Source organism: Choloepus didactylus, chromosome 19 (genome assembly GCF_015220235.1).
Source record: "Choloepus didactylus isolate mChoDid1 chromosome 19, mChoDid1.pri, whole genome shotgun sequence".
Taxonomy (NCBI): domain Eukaryota; kingdom Metazoa; phylum Chordata; class Mammalia; order Pilosa; family Megalonychidae; genus Choloepus; species Choloepus didactylus.
The window spans coordinates 45,289,860-45,314,176 of NC_051325.1; the positions used below are offsets into that span (position 1 = coordinate 45,289,860).

The 24,317-nt window shown below is 41.5% G+C and overlaps 1 protein-coding gene across 8 annotated transcripts in view; it reads right to left on the bottom strand.

Moving 5' to 3' along the window:
• The window catches only part of CHD6 (chromodomain helicase DNA binding protein 6), a 293,252-nt gene that overhangs the window by 16,016 nt on the left and 252,919 nt on the right, over positions 1-24,317 (bottom strand). For all 8 annotated transcript variants that reach the window (XR_005213217.1, XM_037812432.1, XM_037812433.1 and 5 more), the window contains 9 exons: positions 24,006-24,066; positions 23,124-23,340; positions 21,452-21,660; positions 18,814-20,400; positions 15,907-16,058; positions 14,572-14,778; positions 13,066-13,518; positions 11,165-11,356; positions 10,020-10,139 (listed from right to left, as the gene is read on the bottom strand). Coding sequence is in view for 7 of the 8 variants with exons in the window: in XM_037812432.1 (XP_037668360.1) it covers positions 10,020-10,139; positions 11,165-11,356; positions 13,066-13,518; positions 14,572-14,778; positions 15,907-16,058; positions 18,814-20,400; positions 21,452-21,660; positions 23,124-23,340; positions 24,006-24,066 (3,198 nt within the window). In the remaining variant the exon portion in view is untranslated. The remainder of the gene's footprint in view (positions 1-10,019; positions 10,140-11,164; positions 11,357-13,065; positions 13,519-14,571; positions 14,779-15,906; positions 16,059-18,813; positions 20,401-21,451; positions 21,661-23,123; positions 23,341-24,005; positions 24,067-24,317) is intronic.

Sequence of the window (24,317 nt, forward strand, 5' to 3'; positions counted from 1 at the left end):
AAAAGTCAAATTAAACTTCTGTTGTTGGGCAGTCTTAGTCCTTTTTTGTATACAGGAGGCGTATTAAAAAAAACCAAGTAATTCCCTGTGGGTTCCTAAGAAGTCATTTCCTCTCTCTGAGCCACATTGAAGTGAAGTGGCTCTAATTTCCCAGGCTTCTCCTTCTTATGGTCTCTGTTACAAAGTTGGTATTATTTTACCACCTTTACTTTGAAAGGAGATGCTTTCTCTTTTTCTCTAAGACAGTTTCCAGAGTGTCGTATGGAACAGTTACCACAGACGACTCCTTTTCCTCTGATCCCAGGAAGTATCTTCTTGATCTATGAAATTTTTCATTCCTTTCTTTCCTGAGGCAAAGACGAGTCAAGGACAGTCTGGTCTGCTGAAGCTGAGACACCGTGACCGCCTAATGCAAGTGACAGGACTGGCCAGGAGGGTGGTGTGGTAAGGCTACTTGATCTCGATTCCTGAAGCAGTGGCCCAGATCTCCTCTGACCTTGGTGCCCTGCCTTTCAGGAGCTCTCGAGCCTGTGAGGACTGCCGCATGGAACTAGTAGGACAAAGGGGTTATCTACCAACCTGTCTGGGTGCCCCTGGCCAGTCCACCCCTGTAAAACCTTACTTCCCCCAGAATGCAAAGGCCAACTCCTCACTTCTGGTATCATGGTTCTACCTAATTACTAACCACCAAAATTAGGTCATCTTATTGCATTCTTATACAAAATGAAGCCTCAGATTAATAGGTATGTGAAAACACATGCATATTTGAATGCTCCTGAGTCCCCAGAAATAATGTTATTTTTGAATCTTATAGCTGTTCTTCAAATTCCCAAAGAATATCCGATAAAAATCAGTTAATTGGGGCAGAAAAGCTTTATGATGGCAAACTTGATATTTGAATGAAGAGAAAAACTCACCTCAAAAAGGTAACCGGGAGTTGGGGCAAGATGGTGATGTTGGGAGGTGTGGAATTTAGTTAGTCCTCTAGAGCAACTAGCAAATAGCCAGGAACAACTAGTAAATAGTCTGGAACAAATTGCTTGGGGGAAATCTGTGACTAGACACACATTGTACTGAAGCCTGGAATGGATGAAAGGACAAAGACCACAGCATATAACTATAAGGAAAGCCCCCAAAACTGCAGAGGCGATGCCAGGATCCCATCCTTAGGTACAGGGAGACGTGAACAGCATCACAAGAAACCAGCCTGAAAACCAGGTCCAGCCAGTCCAAACACATGGCCTCCCATCTGGGGAGAGCCTTTTGTCCCACCCCCACTTGTCTGGGCACCTGCCCTGGGCTGAAGCCAGGCTGTTCCAGGGGCCTCTTGAGCCCTCGTCTGCCACAGAGCAACCCAGGTTAAATACAGCCCATGCACAAAGCCACAGGCTAAAAGCCTGCCAGAATTGTTTTTAATAATTACCCAAATTTAACCATCTAACTCCTTCCCCTACTGACACAGCAGGCTGAATTGGAACACTTCCCTGTGTGAGTAAGAAGCAATGTCTGCTGGGAGCAAGGGAAGGTAACTCAACCAAGCTCCAACTGCAGTTTTAATTAACAGGTTTGGACTACTGAATACAAGCTGCTGGCACAGATAAAACCAGAGCAAGCAGGAAAGGAACCTTGAGGTCTCTCCTGGCAGAGAGGAGGCGGGGCTGATGAAAGAAAATAATAATAAATAAAAACAGAGGCTTTTGAAGACGGCTGAGCTAAGAATAGAGGAAAACGGCTGTGTCCCAAGAAAAGGAGCACACAGAACCAGGTACTAACTGCGGTTCTTGACTAGAGAAACTGGGGCTGGACACTGGCTCTGAAAAGGGGATTTCTTTTTTTCTTTTTTCTCTCATTCTAAGTAGGCTTACTAGAGAAAGCTTCAGGCATTCTCAATTGTCAGCACTGGACCCAGGCAAGGGTGGAGTTAAAATGAGAGCGACAAAACAAAAAGTCAAGGGAAGGAGAGAATACCCTAAAGGGCTTATCTTCCCTAAGAAAAGGCAGAGTGGGGCACAGTTCAAGTGGCTGCCCTGCCTCAGAGAATTTGACCCCAAGGACTAGGGAGGTGGGGTAGGGGAAACAAACAGGGACAGGGTCTGCTGAGAATTAAAGGAACCACACCTCTTTACATCAGTGGGGAGCTGTGGGATGACAAGCGCAACTTGCTGGGCAGGACAGGAAAAGCACAGAGTCTAGAGGCCTCACAGGAAAGCCTGACACTCTTCTGGGTCTCATCCTCAGGGAAACCTGATACTGATTACACCCTCCTCCTAGACCTGGGCCCATCTGCTCTGGGAAAATCCGATGGGGATAATCAAGGAAATGAGACGTCTAGACTACAAAAATGATTCTCATTAGGAACAATGAAGATATGGCCCAGTCAAAGGAACAAAATCCCTTCAAATGAAATACAGGAGTTGAAACAACTAATTAGAGATGTTCAAACAAATATGCTAAAACAAATCAACGAGCTGAAGGAAAATGTGGGAAAAGAGATGAAGGATATAAAGACGACACTGGATGACCATAAAGAAGAATTCACAAGCTTGAAGAAACAAATGGCAGAACTTATGGGAATGAAAGGCACAACAGAGATGAAAAACACAATGGAGACATACAACAGCAGATTTGAAGAGGGAGAATAAAGGATTCAGGAACTAGAGGACAGGATGTCCGAAATCCTACACACAAAAGAGCAGATAAGGAAAAGAAAGGAAAAATATGAGCAGCATCTCAGGGAAATGAATGACAACATGAAGTACACGAATATATGTGTCATGGGTGTCCCAGAAGGGAAGAGAAGGGAAAAGGGACAGAAAGAATAATGGAGGAAATAATCACTGAAAATTTCCCATCTGTTATGAAAGACATAAAATTACAGATCCAAGAAGCACAGCATACCCCAAACAGAATAGATACAAATAGACCTACGCCAAGATACTTAGTAACCAGATCATCAAATGTCAAAGACAAAGAAAGAATTCTGAAAGCAGCAAGAGAAAAGCAATCCATCACATACAAGGGAATCCATGACTATATGTGGATTTCCCAGTAGAAACCATGGAGGTGAGAAGGCAGTGGTATGTTATCTTTAAGAAACTGAAAGAGAAAAACTGCCAACCAAGAATTCTATATCCAGCAAAACTGTCCTTCAAAAATGAGGGAGAGTTTAAGATATTTTCAGACAAACAGACACTGAGATAGTTTGTGAACAAGTTACCTGCTCTATAGGAAATACTAAAGGCAGCCCTACTGGCAGATAGGAAAAGACAGGAGAGAGACGTTTGGAAGGCTAGGGGTATATATGACACCAGAAGGGAAGATAGAAGATAAAGACTGGGACTGTATAACTTTGTGAACCCGAGAGTGGTCAATGATGGTGATTAAACGTACTGATAAAAGAATGTTTTTACATGAGGGAGAACAAATGAATGTCAACATTGCAAGGTGTTGAAAATTGGATGGTTTAGGGGAAAAATACAATCAATGGAAATTAGAGTCTACAGTTAACAGTAAAATTGTAATATGCTTCCATTAATTGTAACAAAGGCAATATACCAATGCTAAATGTCTATAAGAGGGGGATATAAGGGAGGGGTTTGGGATTCTTGGTGGTGGTGGTGTTGTACAATATTTTCATTGTATTTTATTTTTTTCTTCTTTTATTTTTTATTCCTCATTTCCTCCCTCCTCTTCCTCTTTCTTTGTGGTAGTAATGGAAATGTCCTGATAGATTGTGGTGGTAAATGCTTAACTATGTGATTCTACTTGAAATCACTGATTGTTTACTTAGGATAGATTGTATGGTATGTGAATAAAACTTTAAAAAATAAACAGAGGGCTACAAGTAAGTGCTGGAGAAAACTGGAGAGAGGGATGTACCAACTCACTGTTGGTGGGGAAGTAGAATGGCTCAGTCCATCTGGAGGGCAGTGTGGTGGTTCCACAGGAACTTAAGTATGGGGTTGCCATACGGTCCTGCAACCCTGTTATTGGGTATATACTTGGAAGAACTGAGAGCAGGGACATGAGTGGTTATTGCACACTGGTGTTTATGGCAGTTATATTCATGATTCGCAATGGATGGAAGTAGCTGAAGGGTACATCAACTGATAAATGGAATGGTGAACTGTGGTGTATACATAGAAGGAAATATTGAGCAAGGAGGAATGAAGTTGTGAGGCATGCAACTAGGTGAATGGACCTTGAGGACAGTAATGTTGCTTGAAATAAGCCAGAATCAAAAAGACAAACATTATAATACTGCACTAACGTGGACTAACTATAATGTGCAAACTCTGAGAATTGAATCTGAGAGCATAGGTTATCAGGGGAAGGTGTATGGTAAAGGTTCTTAAATTGTAAGCTTGTACAACAGTCACATCTATTCATGACTTGTAACGGTTATTTCTAAATTTTGAGATGACGAGCTGTTGTTTATAACCTCGTTGGTCCCTGGAACTTCAGGTGTCTGTGACACGAGACTCAGAGCCAAAGTCTGGTAGTTATGAATGTCATCATTACCCCATACAGCAAATGCTAAAGAAGCTGAAAAAGAGATCAGAATTGAATTAGAAATATGAACAAAATGGACTTGGTTAGGACCAAAGTAAACCAGACTAAAGGGAAAAGGATGATACTGTGTTTTAAAACTTCGACTTCTGTGTGAGATCAAAGGAAGAGATGTTTATTTGGTAGAAAAATCTATATTTTCTATAGCATGCTATATAATGTAAGTTGTGTGGTCAGTTTACTCAAACACCATAATTTCATGGAACCTTGAATGGGGGCAGAGATTTGGTTGGTTTGTATAGGTTAGCATGAAACCCTAATACATCCCAGAGTAATCTGGGCAGAGAATAAAAAGTATTTGCAAAGTTCCCTTGAGGGACTGGGGAAAGACTGGAAATATTATACTTCCTCCTCTGTGGAATTCCTGACATTGCAAGCATTGGGGACGACCATTGCAGTAGGCCAATCCCTTGATCTTGGGCCTTGCCCTTATGAAAGTTGAAGGCTAAGCCTACTTAGAATTGTGCCTAAGAGTCACCCCCAAAGAACCTCTTTCGTTGCTCAGATGTGGCCTCTCTAAGCCAACTCTGCAGGTAAACTCACTGCCCTCCACTCTATGTGGGACGTGACTCCCAGGGGTGTAAATCTCCCTGGCAATGTGGGACATGACTCTCAGGGATGAGCCTGGGCCTGCCATCTTGGGATTGAGAAAGACTTCTTGACCAAAAGGGGGAAGAGAAACGAAACAAAAGAAAGTTTCAGTGGCTGAGAGATTTCAAATGGAGTTGACAGGTCTTTCTGGAGGTTATTCTTATGCATTACATAGAGATCCCTTTTTAGTTTTTAGTTTATTAGAATAGCTAGAAGGAAATATCTGAAGCTGTTGAACTGCAATCCAGTATCCTTGATTCTTGAAGATGAGTGTATAACTATATAGCTTATTATGGTGTGACCATGTGATTGTGATACTGGTTGAGGATGGGTATGGGATGTGTTGGGGTTCTTTTTTACTTTTATTTTTATTCTTATTTTTATATTTTGGAGTAATGAAAATGGTCAAAACTTTTTTTGTGGCAATGAATGCACAACTATATGATGATACTGTGAACAACTGTTGCTTACCTTAGATGCTTGCATGGTATGTGAATATATTTCCATAAAATTGCATTTAAAAAAAAGACTATGGTTTAAAATAGAGCTGGAAGAAGCCTCAGAAACTGCCAAGTTTAGTTCTCCTTCCTTCTTACACAGCAACACCAAGTCCCAGAGAGGGGCAGGGATGTGCCCCTGGAGACACAGGTGGCCAGGGACAGAGCAGGGCTAGAACCCAGGTCCTGTGGCTCCCAGGGTGCTTTCCATGCACAACATCAAAGCATAATCCTCTCTTATTCTCCCATGGCACCAGCCATCTGCAATCGGCTAGGCTGACTTGTTCTGCTATGTGGGAAAGGAACTGCCCTCTCTGGCCTGGGGATGATCACCCATGGAGGAAGTCCTGGCTGCTTCCTGTTCCTAAGCAAGGAAGTAGGACTTGATGAACTGGGGCCAGGTTAAGAGCTTAATTTCTACCCGTCTATCTTGAGCTCCTCAGTACAAATTGCCTCATTCTGGGCTGGCCACTCTAACGACACCACCTTGACCCAGGACCTTGGCCAGGGTAACCACATCTGGACCTTAAAAGCTTTTCTGAGCCCTCTTCTTCACAGCCCACCCATAACTAAGATCCAGGGAAAAGTGCAAAGGTGTATCTTTTTCCTTTATACCACAAATGTTCCCTCTACACCCGTAACACTCCAGCAGGAGTGGCATGTTTGATCTCAGAGGTCTTTCTGTTTGGAAGAAACCAAACCCAGAGCTTAATGAATACTGCCTCTACATTATTTCCAGAAATAAAATAAATCAGGCCTCCTTTAATGTACTTTATTTTGGGTAACAGCATAGACACAGAGCTCCTCTGAGGGCTGTCATTTAGGACTGGACAACACACTTAGAACCAGCCTGGGCCCTGCAGGTGATCCTTTGGCCTACCTAGCCCTGCTCGCTAAGTACAAGCAGCACTTCTCAGGCACTGGGACATCCCAAAGTGTCCCTGCCATGCCCTGGTTGAGGACCATGGATGTAGAGGGAAGGCTGGGCTCTTTCAGATATAAGAATAAGCCAAGAAGGCACAAGCTGGTCTTCTACTCTTCAGGGAAGTCTGCTTTAACCAGTTCTTGTTGGAGGAGAGAGTCACTCTAGCAACCCAGCTTCTGCCCATCCTAGCTAGATGCCCTTTCCAACGGCTCTGCGACCACATACAGCAGCCAAGTTGGACTTTGGCAGATCTGTCTCCTGGTAATTATACCCTGGGAGCAAACCTGCTTCCTTTTCCAGGGGAGGCCTGGGGATACGGCAGAGAGAGCAAAGAAAAGGAGACACAGACCATTCAAGCCATACTGGAGGCAGATTTGCTTTCCCAGAGGATTATATAGGCATTCCAACCTAAGAAGAACATCTTCAAATATACATGTCAGTATTTATCCCAAAGCCTGTGCATTCCCAAATCCAAAACTCAATTCTTGGGTAGAGGTAAGAGAAAGGTGGTGGCTAGAGCTTCCTTACTTATCCCAGGAAGGTTTGTAGGTTCATCCACACACACACACACAAAGTGAAAAGACATCCAACAACCAAATGCAATGTGTGGGTTCTAGTTTTAAAAAGCCTAAAAACAGATATGACTCCCACGGATGAATCTGGATCTGGCATTGTGGGATTGAGAATATCTTCTTGACCAAAAGGGGGATGCAAAATGAGACAAAATAGTTTCAGTGGCTAAGAGATTTCAAATGGGAGTCAAGAGGTCACTCTGGTAGACATTCTTATGCACTATATAGATAACACCTCTTAGGTTTTAATGTATTAGGAATAGCTAGAAGTAAATACCTGAAACTATTAAACTCCAACCCAGTAGTCTGGACTCCTGAAGATGATTGTATAACAATGTAGATTACAAGGGGTGACAGTGTGATTGTGAAAACCTTGTGGATCACACTCCCTTTATCTAGTGGATGGATGTATGAGTAGAAAAATGGGGACAAAAACTAAATGAAAAATAGGGCGGGATGGGGGGGATGATTTGGGTGTTCTTTTTTACTTTTATTTTTTATTCTTATTCTTTCTGATGTAAGGAAAATGTTCAGAAGTAGATTGTGGTGATGAATGCATAACTATATGATCGTACTGTGAATAGCTGATTGTACAACATGGATGACTGTATGGTATGTGAATATATTTCAATAAAACTGAATTTAATTATAATAAAAAAAAGCCTGAAAACAAAATAGATAAAACACCAGACCTAAAAGACATTTTTGGGATATCTAGAGAAATCTGAAAATGGATTAGAAATTAGATATTAAAAGTTATTATAAATCTTTTACATGTGTGATAACGGTAATAGTTATACAGGAAAATATTCTTCTTAGGAGATGCATGCTGAAGTACTTAGGAGTGATGTGATATATCTGCATACTATTGTCAAATGGCACAGCAAAAAGAAATCTATACATACATGTTAAAACAAACATGATTTACATATATTAATATATTAAGTCTGTTTATGTGTGTATGTTATGAACACAATTTTAAATGAGCGACCAATATGTACTAGGCATTTTAGAAGTTTAATTCCAGTCTTATGCTCAGCCTGTGTGTTATGCTAAGTCTGTGGAGCTTGCACAGCCAAGCCACAGCATTCACTGCAGAAGGGACTTGTGAGCTTCAAGAAAGGAGGAAGATTCATGTGGGATTTTAATCTGAAATCTGTTTCTGGAAGAAGTGCTAAGGCTCTGTTAAGAAAGAAAATAGATGGTGGAAAAAGACGGCAGACCTCCTTGAGGGTGCTGTCCCAGTATTTGAGGGGAACCGCCCTCCTGGAACCAAGCAGAGCACTGCTGCCAGGGCCCTGGTGGCTCTCCCACTATTGAGAAGGCCAAGCAGCTCTGGGGACCAAGTGGACAAGTGCTTCCTCTTCTTGCCTTTTTGCAGGAAAGGGGCCTCTGAGGCAGGGACTGTGTTTATTTAACAAAGAAGGGAAAGTGCATCACTGGTAAGAGGCTGGCTTGCAAGAACAGCCTAGAAAGAGGTTTTCTGGTAAGAGGTCAGCACCTGCAGGGAGTGATGAACGTTAATTTCCAGAGAACATGGGGGAAATTGTTAGACATGTAACAAGAAATGAGGAAGCCAAGGGGGAAACTACATGATTTTTTGACATGCCATAATCCAATAACTCAGAGACTACAACAAAGCAAGAACTGGAGGTTTTACTCAGCTGAGACACTGCACTAAGACAAAAGAAGAATGTGGGGAGGCAGGATGAAGGATAGAGGAAAGACAGATGGGAAAAAAACTGAAGCCAAATCAATTTGTACAGCACAAACAAGTTCTAAGAAAAGGGATGGTAAGGACATTTTCTGAGAATAACACAAGGGATTGGGGAAAGGGCAGCTTTTCCAGTGTGATACACGTTCTAGTGAGCAGCACACCTGGGGGACAGGTTTCTCTCCCACAGTGACTGTGGTAATGGATGGAGATGAGAGAGGGCAGTTATCTGTGCACAGAGCTGCTAGAGAAGTAATAATCCAGGTGACAAAATCAGTAGTAAGTTCCTTGAGAACATTAAATAACAACTTCTTTCTGTACAAGGAGGAGGAAATGACTAGGGTGGGTGGTCTTTTGGAGCTAAAAAAAGAAATCACATTCAGGCAATCCCACTAAGAAGGGAATTATTACACAAAGAAAGATGGAGTTGGCAGAGTACTGAAGAAAAGGCATTCAGGAAAGCTTATGAGTTTATGGAACAACTTGGGAAGAGTAAATGTCCCCAGGAGGATCTTTGTAAGCTCCCTCTCTGGGAAGAATGTACTTTTAGGAGGTTAAAAGCACATTTACATACAAGCTCAACACAGTTTCAAGTTAAAATGTTATTACCGCCCCCTAGAGGTTATGAAATTTCTATTCCAAATTTGTACTCATCTGTAAACTATAGTTAAGTTAGGTTTGTTATACTAGAAATATTTTGCAGATGTCTTTGAAGTCCCTTCCAGTTTTATGATTCTATAATAGGAAAAGGGCTATGCTAGAAGTCAGCTGTTTTTAATTGCCAGTGAGGATGGCCTAAGAGGAAATGTCTTAAGTAGTAGCCAGAAAATTTAGATTAAAAAATGGAAATTTCTAACAATGAAGTTTGTTAAACACTGGAAACAGACTCTTGACAGTTTCTTTTCCCTCATAACTCTCCAAAAATAGGGGAAAAAATCAAGCTTTGGGAGTAGCTAAAGTGCAAACAGTTTTGGAGGTAAGGGTTGAAAACAAATGACTGGGGCACAACACAATGATGGCCTATTCATCTTCTGAAAAAAGGAGCCCCATTACCCACTTCTCAGATGAAATTTCCTCCAGAAGCTGGCTCTATTGGGACTCCACCCTTTGTAAGGAATGCAGGGCTCCACGCTCACATCCCTGTTCCTTACCCGTGGTCCTGGCTCCTTGGTAATAGCAGGAACCCTCTCTTCCCCGCTCAGAGAGTTGATATCTAATTTTCCAGGTTCCTTACAGCGTGGCCTCTTCTGCTTTGGTTTGTCTGAAAAATTCTATGAGGCAAATGGAAACTGACATCACAAAATATTCTTTTACAAGAATGTTATTTTTTTAGCTGCTTTTGCTTTTCCTCATTAATGGCCCTCTACACTGGAACCCAGTCAGGTAAGGTCAGAGAAAAGAGGTACCTGGCCCCACCTAGGCTTTCTCTCTTTGATGCAGCAACGCTCCTGTAAGAAGCCGAAAGAGTTGGCCAGTGGACCCCAGCCACCCAGATGACTGTGCTGGCCTCGTGGGCCCACCTGCCCAGCCCAGAGCATCTGAGCTGCCCCATGGGAGCGCTATTTTGTCAGCTTTTTCCTCCCAATTACTTTCTCTGATTCTCTCTACACTACTACCTACCTGGTTGACTTTGTCTCTGGAAGGTATATGTCTGTGAATGCATAGCTCCTCCTACAGTGAGCTCTCTACCTACGAATCTTATTAATTAGGTGTAGACAGGACAAAGATAGTGGTGGGGCAGAGGAGCTGATAAGAAAAGAAAAACTAAGAAAAGACATCAGTCTTAAAGGTCCATGCTCAGAAGCCCTCTCCTAAATATTTCTAATGTGAAGGACTTAGGGCAAAGGCAGTAAGATGACTTGAAGGAAAAGTCCCTAAAGTAGTAACCGGAAAACTAAGAGCAGACTTCCCCAAAAGGTGATAAAGTATTAACTTGAAAAAAATTCCTGAAGTGGCAGAACTTATGCAACCTAAAAATTTCTGTGAGCTGGTAATGTCTGGTAAATTTTGGAGGGGAAGAAGGGGCTGAACTTAGGCAAGTTCTATTCTCCTAAGGTTTTGCACATCTACTTCTTGGCATAGTGTTCTGACATGAGCTGTAATTTCTATTATTGGAGAAGTTAAGCAAAATTTAAACTTAAAAATTTTTAAAAATTTAAAATAATATTCTCAGTCAACCCAGATATCTCTCAAATAGCTCCAACTTCCTGGTCTTTCTCAGCATGCTCCTTATCAAAAGCTGCACCAAGTTAGCAGGAAACAAACAATGGCTCAGACAGCACCACCCAATACTTACTGTCCCAAAGCCAGGAACTTCCAAGGAGTAATCAGACTGCTGCCTCAACCAGTCGAGCAGACTCTTGCTGGGAATGTCTTTCTCGGCCCGGGTGCCAGCTGCTATGCCTGTCTCAGGTGCTGAGGCAGCAGGCATTGGCCTTTCAGAGCGTGTGCTGCTCAGGGCAGCCTGCCCTGGGTCTTCGTGAACTTCCTGGACAAGGGAAAACTGAGTATGTGTAGTAAATCACAACGGAATGAACACTAGTTCCTAAAAGGAAATCACAGGATAAGGTGTTTTTTGAATCTTTTCGTCTATTTCTACTCCAGTATCACTCTGTTGGAGTGTTTGGATAAAATCCTACACGTACTACTGACCCTTAAATAAACTCTTGTACCCACTGGATGTTCTAGCTACTTGAATTCTCCTCTCCTCCCTTGTCTTCCGGGTAAGTTTTTAGTCCATCCTATCTGCTCCGAGTCACTGTTACCTCCTTTGTCACCATCACTGAACTGTCCTAGGCAACACCGGCTGCTCTGGCTTCTGTTCTCCCACAGCACTGTGCTTACAGTTCTTCCACACAACAAAAAATGTGGCACTGTAATTTATCTACTTGTCTATTTCTGCTTCTAGAGTGTGAATGCCTGACTTACTCTTCTCTGTATTCCCAATGCCTATAATGGCATGTAATGATAAATGTCAGTGCTAAATAAATGTTTACGTAACAATCTTAAAAAAATACTCTCTGAGGCCAAGGAAAAACACTGTCTTTATCAGTCATTCCACTGGAATTCTATGATCGTTACAGAGAAATCAGGGAAACTATGGCTTTGCACTTCTAAAACACTAAGCAACCTTCTCAAAAGCTTGCAGAATGGGGCAGGGGAAGAATCTGCTACTTTAGCTTCACTAGTTATATAGAAAGCCTGAGAGAAAGATAGCCTAAACAACACGGCTTAAGAGTAAAGCTCTCAAGCTCTAGATACCAAAGCCCTTGGTTTGATTCCCTGCTCTGTCATTTATTAGCTGGATAATCTTGGGCAAAGTAGTTAATGATTTTAAACCTTAGTTTCCTCATCTATTATATGGGAAAAATGTAACACCTATCTTCATAGGGTTGTTGTGAGGATCAAATAGGATAATCATATAAAGACTTGAACACCGTGCCTGGCACATAGTAAGTACTCAATAAACAGTGGCTATTACTATTTCTTTTAAAACAAGAAAACATGAAATATGACTCCTAAATCCAATAAATAGGGAAAAACCAAAATACAAAGATAGTTCAGTAGTCTTTAACACATTAAGCAAAGTCTAAAGGGGCTCTCTCCTTGTCAGGTATATAGTTTCTGACTTTTTCTGTTGTTTATAATGATTTCCTTTGAATTTAGAATGTGCCGCTGTGATATGATCTCAGTGAACCTAACTGCAGCCCCCTGCAGTGGATGCTGTTGCCCCCACGTTACAGAGCAGTGAAGGGAGGCCCAGTGGCACATCCAAGACCACCCAGTAAGTTAAGCAGCCAGTATCAACATCTAGGTACTCCTGGCTCCTGCTCCTTCTCTCAGTCTCCAGCTCCTGGAAAGCCTCACTAACCTGGAGAAATGCTGCCCCAAACTCAACCTTTTCTTGTTATGCATATTCAATCACCTGTGGCTCTTCCAGAAACACTGAAGGATTTGGAGGATTTGGGTTGTTTCTATTTGAAATGGTAAGGCCTCCTGGCTCACTTCTCCAGTCTGTATGTAGATTAAGGGCCATTAATGGATTAAATAAGATTGAGTATAGCTTTTTAATGAGAGAGAAAATAAATAGATGAGGATAAAAGATAGCAAAACAAAATATTTTGTATTTGAGGAAGAAGGGTTCGTTTCTCACCAAAGAAAGGTCAATGGTTTTATTTAATGGTCTTATGTACCCACCAAGATTCCTGCTTGCAGTGACGGCTCCTTCAAAAAGATGAAGTCCATCCCTCCTTCAACATGTTTCCGTCTCCCTCTCCGCCTTCTTGTGGCAGCATCGTCTCTTCTTAGGCTTCCATTGACAATCTGTCCAGTCACTGGATGGATTAGGCCAGCTTGTAGAATCCCAGACAGATCCATGCCAAGGGCTCCTTGAAGTGAACCGATTGCCCCCATCTTAGGGGTGCTGGCACTCACTGGGAAAGTGGATGCGGCTCCTGGAGACCCTTCTGATGTGCAGGAGAGGTCTATAGCTGATTCTCCATGCCAGCCATTGAGGACAATGGGAGGGTGCCCATGGTTGGCAGAGAAATGTTCCAGGCTCTGAGCCTTTGCATCTCTCTCCACCTCAAACTCATAGGGATGCCTGTGCTTTTGTTCATCCTTTGTGAATACTGGAGCCAGGAAGGTCTCCTGTGAACACACGTAAGTGACAACAGAGACGTTTCAATTCCACTCTGTGGCTGAATCTCGATTCTTTCTCCAGGCCTGATTTCCTTGGGCCTTGTATTATTACTAATCAGCTTCTTAGTAGTTCTTCTAAGTCAAGGCTTCCCAAACTTTAGTACCAAATCATCTGGATATCTTGTTAAAATGCAGATTTTATTTCAGTGGACCTGAGGTAGAGCCTGTGATTCTGCATTTCTAACACATTCTCAGATGCTGCTAAAGCTGCTAGTCCAAGAACTACATGGCAAGGTTAAGACACAATGATTCCAACCCCATCTGCACATCAGGATCACTTGGTGAGTTTAAAAAAAAAAAAAAGAAAAAATCCCAAAGCCCAGGCCACCACTCAGACTAACTGAATCAGAATCTCTGGGGAGCGAGACTCAGATACTAGTTATCTTTGAAAGATTCCCAGCTGATTCCAGTGTGCAGTTGAGAGTGACAACCAGTGTGGTAACAACTTATCCAAATAAAATGCATCACCTTCCACAGAAATGTTTTCACTTTTGCCTTGATTTCCCTAATTTCTGTCAGTTGTCATCATTCATGCAGTCATTCAAGGGTTGAACACCCTAATCCATTTGTGCCTCCCTTTCCTTAAATATTTATTGATTATCAAGTCCCATCAAATCATCCTTGCAATTCTTTAACCCTTTCTTTGTGTCTACTCTGCAACAACCCAGAGCCTTCTTAGAATTTTAATTTCTCGACAGTTTGTGTCTCGGCCTCCTAGCCTCTCCTGTGTTCCTCTCTCCTGACCCTCATTTTCCATGCCAACCTTCACACCACTCCAGTTGAGTTGAGAAATCCCCGTTTTTACCATGCATTTCCCTGCTCCAAAACTTTGAAGACCCCTCCACAGCCTATGGGATAAGTCTAAATTCCTAAATTAACACTAATGGTTTCACATAAAAACTCCTAGGCACTCAGTAAATATTCATTAAATGAATAACTCAGTCAAGAAGTGTAAAGTGCCCACTATTCTTTGTTTTGTGTCAACACCATTCTATGCCTCACCTTTTGGATCTGGGCCACCAGTGCTGTACCATTGCTGAAGCTGTGTTCTGATGCCTCTGGCTCCGGGAAGCTGTTTCGAGAACCAGCAGTGCTGCTTAATACAGGGGTGGGCACTGTGCCTGAGGGCTCATACTGCTGGCCGGAGGGCCACTTCCCCTTTAACACTACATGGCAGATATTATCTAGGCGGTTAATTATCACGCGATCCTGTAAAAAAGGAAAACAGCTCTGAGGAGTAAGTACCACGTGGCCCATATTCACAAAGTCCCCTGAAAAAAAGGGTCAAATTTTCTCATTAGGAGTTGATTAGAAAAACGTATACTCAAATGTATTCACTTTTCAAGACTTAAAATAAAATTTCACTGGGTAGTCTGGATAAAGAAAAATAAAGGCCCAGTGCTGAAACAGGACAATTTATACTTTGTCTTTGGTCTAGTCGAGGGCATACATCTTTTTTTTTTTTTTTTTAAATTAAATTCAGTTTTATTAAGATATATTCACATACCATACAATCATCCATGGTGTACAATCAACTGTTCACAGTACCATCACATAGTTATACATTCATCACCCTAATTATTTTTGAACATTTTCCTTAAACCAGAAAGAGTAAGAATAAGAATAAAAAATAAAAGTAAAAAAGAACACCCAAATCATCCCCCTAATCCCACCCTATTTTTTACTTGATTTTTGTCCCCGTTTTTCTACTCATCCATCCATGTACTGGATAAAGGGAGTGCGATCCACAAGGTTTTCACAATCACACTGTCATCCCTTGTAAGCTATATTATTGTGCAATCATCTTCAAGAGTCAAGGGTTGGAGTTTGACAGTTTCAAGTATTCACTTCTAGCTATTCCAATACATTAAAACCTAAAAAGGGTTATCTATATAGTGCATAAGAATGCCCACCAGAGTCACCTCTGAACTCCATTTGAAATCTCTCATTTTACATCCCCCTTTTGGTCAAGAAGATGTTTTCAATCCCACAATGTTGTGTCCAGATTCATCCCCAGGAGTCATATCCTACGTTTCCAGGGAGATTTACACCCCTGCGAGTCATGTCTCAAGTAGAGGGGAGGGCAATGAGTTCCCTGCCAAGTTGGCTTAGCTAGAGAGAGAGGGCCACGTCTGAGCTACAAAGAGGTACTCAGGAGGAGACTCTTAGGCACAATTATAAACCGGTTTAGCCTCGAGGGCATACATCTTTAATGTTCAAACATTACAAAACAAATAACCTTTGGAAGATATGAAACATTTCTCTGAGTATGTTACTCAGAAATAAAATGGTTTCAATAAAGGAATCAAAGCTGAGAACCCAAGGTCTGGGAGGTACCTTTGGCCACTCGGAGAAGGAATACAGGGTTTTTTCCTGCAGCAGCTGAGCAATGGTGGGCGCTCGAGCCTCCTGTAGGTCATCCCCAGTGTCTCCCGTGATGCCCGATGTGGAGCTCTTACTTTCCTCTTCAGAATACTTCCCTAGATAATCTGGGAAGAAAAATTAAAAAATAAACCAGACACTTGAGCTATGGTAGTGATCTCAGAGGTCAGGGCATCCAATCTGTCATTTACTTTATTAGCCCTTTCTGGGTTTATTTTCTTTAAATTTAATATTATTTATTTCCCAAAGAACCATATCAGTTAAGCCATAAAGGCAATTCCTGCTCTAGGGCTACCAGCTCATGTCATCTGACAAAGTCTGCGTAATCAAAGCCATCCCTCCCCGTAAAAAGGAAAACTGGGAGGAAAGAGAGGAGATGACTGACCATAAAGAGGCTTTTCACATTTGGTATAGTGGACAGAAGGAAATGGAACATTACAATACTTTATTAAATAAGGCTCTAGGGGAGGTAACATTTTTTTAAGGGACAGTTTAAGAAACGTAACACAGCAAGATATTAATATGATATTAATGATGGTGGATGAAAAGTCACAAAACTTAAAAAAAGAAAACAGGTGAAAAGATCTGATTAATGTAGAAAACAGTATAAAGAAACTTAGAACACTTAAATTACTTCTCTGAATGAAAGAAATGGAAATGAAACTCATTCATACTTCCATAGTGTTGCAAGTTACTATCAATGTGAAAGGGATCTTCAAAGATCCACTCACCAGTAATGTCAGGGAATGAGCAGAGGGGAGCAAAATGCCCAAGACAGGAAAATTTGTGGACATCTTTTCTTTGTGAGATGACAAGGAATGTCTATCCTCTTAAAACGTGCAGATTTCACTTTTGACTGTGCAACAAGTCTCGTAGGAGATGCAGAGACCTCTCACCACAAGCAGGGCCTTCCCAGGCCCTGCAGATTCAAGGATGAACCTGCTCTTAGGGTTAACAGTCTCACGGGGGAAGACTGTCAGTAAAGCAGTAACAATAAATGAGTAACTGAAATTATAGACTGTGGTAAGTGCTGTAAGAGGAAAGACATAGGGTGCTGACATAGGGAATTAGAGGGAAGGAGCTACTCAAGCAGGCCTCTTGAAGGAGGGAACACCCAAGACAAGGCCATGCTGCAGTATCTATGCTGCGGAACGCAAAGATGGCCAGGGGAAAAGGACAGGAGGCTGGGGGAGAAGGGGTGGAAAGCATTCCCATCACACTGGAAAATTTGGGTTTTATTCTAGCTCCAATGGGGAGCATAATTGAAAGGTTTTAATCAGAGGAGTTGGATAAGTTTTAAGAAAAAGCAAATTGACGTGGGAGAGAAAACCTGGATTAGGAGCCAGATCGGAGGGCTGGCCCTGATAACTGTACAATTACTGCACCTTCAGGAATGTAGATTTAAAGTCTTCAAAACAGGGTTTGCACCCCACCTCCCCGCACCTCAGGCGTGCAGAGGATCCCTTCTGAGGTCTGCAAAAGCACCTTTAAAAGCAACAGTGCAAGTTACCAAGTTCACTGCTACCCCCACCCTGACTGAGCAAGTCTGCCACTGACACCAAAGGATATCAGTTTGGGAACATTTCTCCTCTCAGATACTCATCTCGACCCAGTATTCGTTTGTCTTGGTTTCTAAAGACTGATTATTTGGTGACTGTCCCCTGTCAAATGGCTCAAAAAAACAAGCAACATGGCAGTGACCCTCTGTGGCCTGCAGTGAGGAGCACTGGGCATGAGGTGACTGGCTCCTCCTCGGTCTCCTAGGGCTACAATTTGGTTAAGCTGGTTTCAGTTCAACTTTTGGTCCTTTTTCCTGGCTGGTGTGTAAATTTTATTTAGGTTATAACACTTCTCAAGATAGTCATTAACCACGACTAAAACCAAAGGTGGGAGAGTCTGAAAATACAAAGAAGCTAGATAACTCAAGGGAGCTTAACTTTGCTCCCCTCTCTCTTTCTCTCTTTAACAGAAAATCACTGTCCCAGAAGGGAGAGGCCTTGTCTGTCTCAATCACTGAGCACCATGCCATAGGCCCAGGTAGGAACAGGATTGTTCTTTTTGACAATGACAAGGATAACTGCAACTATTTTTATTCATATGTCCTCTTGGGTCTGAAGAAATAAAAACAATAGTTAACCATTTTTTTTGTTGTTACTCAGATTTCTACCAAAAAAAAAAAAAAAAAAGAAAGCATTAAGAATCTGAGGTCACCTTGCTTCTTTTTCCAACATTTAAAAATTCCTTCTAACCTGAACGCTTATCTAAGACTTTATCTACGTATAAAGATAAATCTATTTGTATTTTTGTTGAGTTACTTGTAACTTTGCTATTTTATTTTTTTGAATCCTCAAAAGGAATCTAAACCAAATACATTGATATTAAACCACAGGTTTTCTGACAAAGACATGAACAAATGGTGCTATCTTTGCCAACCTTAAAAAAAGATCAAACATTTGTATTTTTGTTGAGTTTCTGAAAAATTAACTGTACCTATAGTAAATTACAGGTTCCCAACATTCCAAGACTCTTCTACTTTAACCAGTTTTAAAGCAACTTATCTAATGGAAGAATAAATTACTGGCCCTTGATGCAATACCTAGCACACGAGACACAGTTGATGGACCAAAGGTGCTGTGATTGTCTACTGTTATCTTCAAATTTCTGGAATGACCACAGTTAAGGTACTCTAATTTTCAAACCAAGAGCTGTGCCTGTAACTTTTGGTTTTAAATTCATAGTGAATAGAGGCAGGTACATTTCAAGAGTCATAAAACACTTGCACACTCCCATTTTCCTCTCTGCCCCATCCTATTGTATGAGGACTAGTCTATGCAAAATATCAAAAGATACCACATCCTGTACCTTGACCATGGCAGTTTCCATCTCTATCATAGTCATCTTTAGCTTCAAAATCCAAGTTTTCTGACTTGAGTTCACTTCCTTCAAGAGGGTATGTGGGGAAACCTTTTTTCTCTTCTGCCCTTTCCTTCCAGGGTTCTTTTAAGAGTTCATGCTTCACTTTATATGGCTCTGATGGAATAGCAATAGGTTCACCCTCCATTGTCATACTGGTAATTTTGCTTTTGTACAGGTCTGGGTTGTAACTCTTGAGTTTCTCCACTTCAATGTCATCTTTCTCGATGCTATGCTTCCACCTCCCCATGTGTCTGCAGTGACACTGACAGGCTGCTTGAGGAAAGGCCCTCCCTGGCCCAGGATTCTGGCTCACCACCTCCAGGCTTCCTTTTTTGGTCTCATCTATATGCAAACCTTGGCTCTTTTCCCTTGGGATATTAGTAGAGGGCTCAGTTAGATGCAAAATCCCCGGCCTTTCCCTCATGCCTGCTGCCATGTCTACGTTTTCCTCCTCATTTTCCTCCTCTTCCTCCTCCTCATCGCTGTGGTTCTGACTCAAAATCAATTTACTTTTTAAACTTCTGTTTTCTAGCAAATCAATCAACTGCTGATTGGATGACAGGTTTCTTCTGGAGTCACAGACACCAAGATTATACATATCTACAAACCCACTTTCATTTCCTTGACTCAAGGAAGGGGAAGCCATGCACCGGGATTCTAGAAGCTTAATGCTTTCAGGTTTCTGCCCTGCCTCACTGCAGCAGAGTTCCCTTTCTTTTGAAAGAGACATCAACAAATGGCTTCCATTCTTATTGTTCATTTGAGCTACTCCTGCTTCTAAACTACCCATAAAAGAGGGGACTGAAGCTATTTCTGCTTCATGGCCACCAGACTGGCAGTTCCCATCTTTGCTTGCAGAGATCACAACAGCATCTTTTCTGGATTCTGTATTGGTACTGTTTGGGCTGTCCCGAAAAGGGCCTGGCTCTCGGCTGAGCACCTTCTTACCATATATCATGTTCTCCAAGGACTCAGGAAACAGACTCTCATCATGGTTGATGGAAATGATATCCTGAACTTTAGAAATAAAGTTTTCACAAACCATGTCAGGTAAGCTGCCCCCAGGGTGACCAAGATAGTCATCTTGGCTTTCTGTTTTCACTAGATTTTCAGGTTCATTGTCAAGAGACTCCGAAGTCCTACTTATTTGAGTGTATGTAAGAGATTCATATAGTTTGGAGTTGGTCTGGTAAAGGCAACAGAGACTTTCTGGTGCCTGGGTGTCAGTTCTTTTATGCTGGGCATAGTTTCTGTAGGCATCCAGGAAGGACAGCTGGGGGTCGTTCATGATGTAATAGTCAGTGCGGTTCAGCCCATGTTTGGCAGTGCCAATGAGCAGGTCTCGGTCATGCTTCCCACACTCCCACCAGACTGGGAGGTAGAGGCTGGGTCTGCAGAGTTGGAGGCGCTCATGCAGCTGAGGACACTTCAACACCTGTTCTCTGACCTTCCGTAAAAGTTCAATGCGGTACAGAGTTTTTGAAGCCCGTTCCTCAGTGATGGGTTCAACATAGATGGTGGGATCTGGGGGACCTGATGAGAAAGGCAAACACAAACAGAGTCTATCACTTAAGGACACCCACTGCCCACTTGAGCCTCTGAATCTTTGATCTTACAGTTGAACCCCATGGCTCCTCAACACAAGTCTTAGGTGCGTGTGCTTGACAAAATGCAAAACTAAAAGGGGATGGAAGGCTCTTATGAGACCAAATGAAGGTAAAAGAAGAAGATGAAAACTTCAGTTTGGGAAATGATGACGGTTTCAATTTAATAAGCATGTATTACTATTTAATTCTCACAAAAATCATGAGATACATACTATCATCTTCCCCATTTCAAAAATGAGGAAGTTGGCTCAAAGAAGTTAACTTGCTCACAGTAGTAGGACCAGGCTGTGAATCCAGGTCTTATCAGTGTGACTCCAAGGTCCAGGTCACTGCAGTGTATCCAGCTACCTGGCCTGACTGAAAACGGCCTCACCTATGCCACATGGAGATAGAGTTTGGGGGTTCTGTGCCTGAGCCAGCTGAGTAGGCTCAATGTTTGTTTTAGCTTTCCTAAAATATGGTCACATGGTCTAGAGCAAGTCTATCTACAAATATGAGGATGAAAGGGGAGTTGGAGGAACCCGATGCAAATTCCAACCACAAAGAAATTTTTCACAAAGATAATCTACCAAATCAAGGGATGTTTAAATGACAGCCACTTACTTTTTATAGTTACAAGTCCAAACATGAGAAAACATTTAAAATAATTAAGATTCAATTTAAGGAAGGTACACAGTTTATAGTAGGATAAATCTACATAACTTTAATAATTTTATCAGTAATCTCAATATTTCTGTGAGGTTTTAATCTGAATTTCAACTTCTGCTTACATCACATTGGGAGAGAGATTTTATTTCATGAGGGTGGACTTGATTAAAAATTCATTAATTTCTAAAAACCAACTTGTCTTTACCTGAATTCCTTCAGGTACTCTCCACTTCTGTATTTATACTTAAAATTATTTAGTAACTCGAAAATAAATAAGCATGTTATTTCCTCATGTCATCTGGGATACACTGACAGAGGGGTTTTCTCACCACCATCTTTCCACATGGGTAGACGACAGACGTTCCGGCACATGGCCACAAAACTATAAAAATAGTGCTCCAGGCTCTCATCCGACTTCTTGTCCAAACGGGAAATGATGCGGAACTGTGTCCAGTCAAAGGTTTTCTTTTCTTGGTCATAAATAACACCAAAGGAAGATACTGTTCTGTAGAAGTCTGCTTGTTCTCTCCTAGTCCACCTTGAGATTTAATCAGAAAAGGAGAAAATAGTGAGCTGTTTCTTCTTCTTTTTTTTTTTTTGTAAGGCCAACAACTACTTATTGAGCACTTACTATGTCAAGAAAACAGGTAGAGCTGATTTGTTTATTTTATTGTTTATTTTTATTTAAGTTAAATTGTACTAAGAGGCTTATAATGACAACAGTCTATTGTCCTATTCTTAAGGAGGTTCCAGTTTCAAATCAGCTTTTCTCTAGTATGTACCTATTTCCAAATCATGTGCATACATGTCATTTCTTAATTCATCAAACTTAGAAATTATCTACCTAACTTCCTCCTATGGCAGCTAAAGATTTAAAAAACAAAAACAAAAACAAAAAAAACAACACTACATATGCTTAAATATTTCATTTTTTTCCCTGTAGAATCAGAATCCTAGAGGGATTTTCCAGACCATTAAATTCAATTTCTTCATTTTACACACGAAGAAACTGGTACAGAGAAGGGAAGTGAAAACCTCAGCCACAGAGATCTCCTGACCCACTATTTCACATTAGCTTTCTTCCTGGTTTTATGTAGAATGTAGAGATTATGTTCTGTAGGACATGTAGGTTATCTTATCTTTATATCCTACAGCATGAAGATTATGACCTACGGGAACTGGATTACTATATATCACCCATAGTTCTTATGAGGGACTCTTAGGCATGATACTCTCCACTCCCAGAAGGAGTCAGGCTAGAAGTAGGGAGTGGGGTGAGGTGGTCAGTAGAAGAGTGGGAAGCAAGGAAGAAGGGGCTCTGGTTCTTCTCTTTGGAGCTATGAAAGATGGGGAAAATATTTTCATTGAATTGTCAAATTCCATAAAGTGAGAAGGAGTACATGGAAGTAACTTTTATGTACTATGTGGTATTCTTTTAATTCACTGAATGTTACATCAGAAGGAGTAAAGATATAAAGACTGAAAGAATTGCAGCTTTGTTGATATTTATAGGTGGCATCATTCCTAGCCTGTGTTGGCTTTCTGAAAACTTTGTAGCTTGATGCCCAGATGGGTAAGTAACTCCTAGTAATTTATACCTTCCTTCTGGGCTGTCACCTTAGGGTACTTATTACTCTCAAAAGACTGATAAGGACTTGTGGCTATAATAAGACAGCTTCAATGCACAATACTTCTTTTGTTGCTGAAAGAAGCAAGGGTTCTGAAATGGTTTGATAAATGCCAGAGCGGTATTCTCAAATCACATCCCCAGAGACCAGAGTCTAGTAATCTAGGGAAGAGAGTCAAGTTAGAAAAACACAGAAATCTGGCAATTGTGAACAGAGGGTGCCTTACATCCCATAAGACTGCAGTCACCACACCATCACATATGGAGGTTGATTTTAATTAATTCTGGAGTCAGCCTAACTACACAAGATCACAAATACACTTGCCCTCCAGCTATCAGCTTTACCTTTGGCCCTTTTGGCCACTGGCTTTTACCTCTTTTGGGCCTCCTTGTTGATGAAGTCCATTTCTGAGGTTCTCTTGAACATCTCTTCCTGGACCCAGTATCCTTTGTTACTTGGGCCCAGAATTTCGGGTCGGCAGGGTTCTTTGCGGTTGCAGCGCTGGTAGATAGTGACCAGGCGTCTGAGACGAGCTGTGAGAGCAGAGGAAACTGGCCAGGGCGGTTTGTCTGGGTCGGAGCCATCCTGGGCTTCAAACATCAGTGAGGATATTAGTATTGTTTAAATAAAAACAAGGTTGACTCAATAACTTAAAGTAACTACTTTTTAACAATAGGCTCAGGACCTCGGCATAGTTAGAAGACCTGCAATTTTTCTTTAGAAAAAATTTATCTCTCAAATTAAAAATGTACCCTCCTGGGGGGGAGGAACTGATTTGAAGGTCTTGCTCTAAAGCCCAGGAATGAGTAGACCTCTGTTGCCTTCTCTATACAGAACTACGGGCTTTTGTGTAGCTGGTCTTTCCAATTGCCAAAGCCTCCATTAAATTTGAATTGGGGAAAAAAAAAAAAAAAAAAGAAACAAACAACAGCAACAATAAACCAAAGCAAAGAAAAAACTCCAAATCTTTATCAAGGAAAAAAAAAATCAATGAAATCACAATTCCTTTTTACCTCCCAGACCCCATTCTGACTTAAGCATTCTTTATTTTACTTTTGAATTTCAGTGCCAGGTGAGGAAGTTTGCCAAAGCCACGTAATGCTCCATATGTGACATCAGGAGAGTTTGATCATCAACTTACTTGGCTTTTTAAAAGAGCCTCCTCAAAAAACAGCATTTTCATTACATATGAACTCCAGGTTAACCATAAACTGGGACCTTACTTTTCTTTGCCTTCAGAAGGACACAGTCTCACCTGCCCGGTTGTCATCCTTCTTTTCACCAAAAATGCCATCACCTCCATCACTGGAACTCTCCTAGGGATAAACGAAGCCATCCTATCAGCAAAACTGCAGCTAATAAGCAGTGATCTCAGAGGTCCCCGATACAGAAGGGATAAGCACACACAAGAGCCATCTATATTCTATCTATGAACATCTCAAGGACCAAGATGGTTGGTACCTGATAAATAAAGTTTACTTATACACAGTTTAAAAACAGTTAGAAAGCAATTTATTAAACAACAACAACAACAGAAACATTTGTTCCCAGAACCCTGTGGGATGAT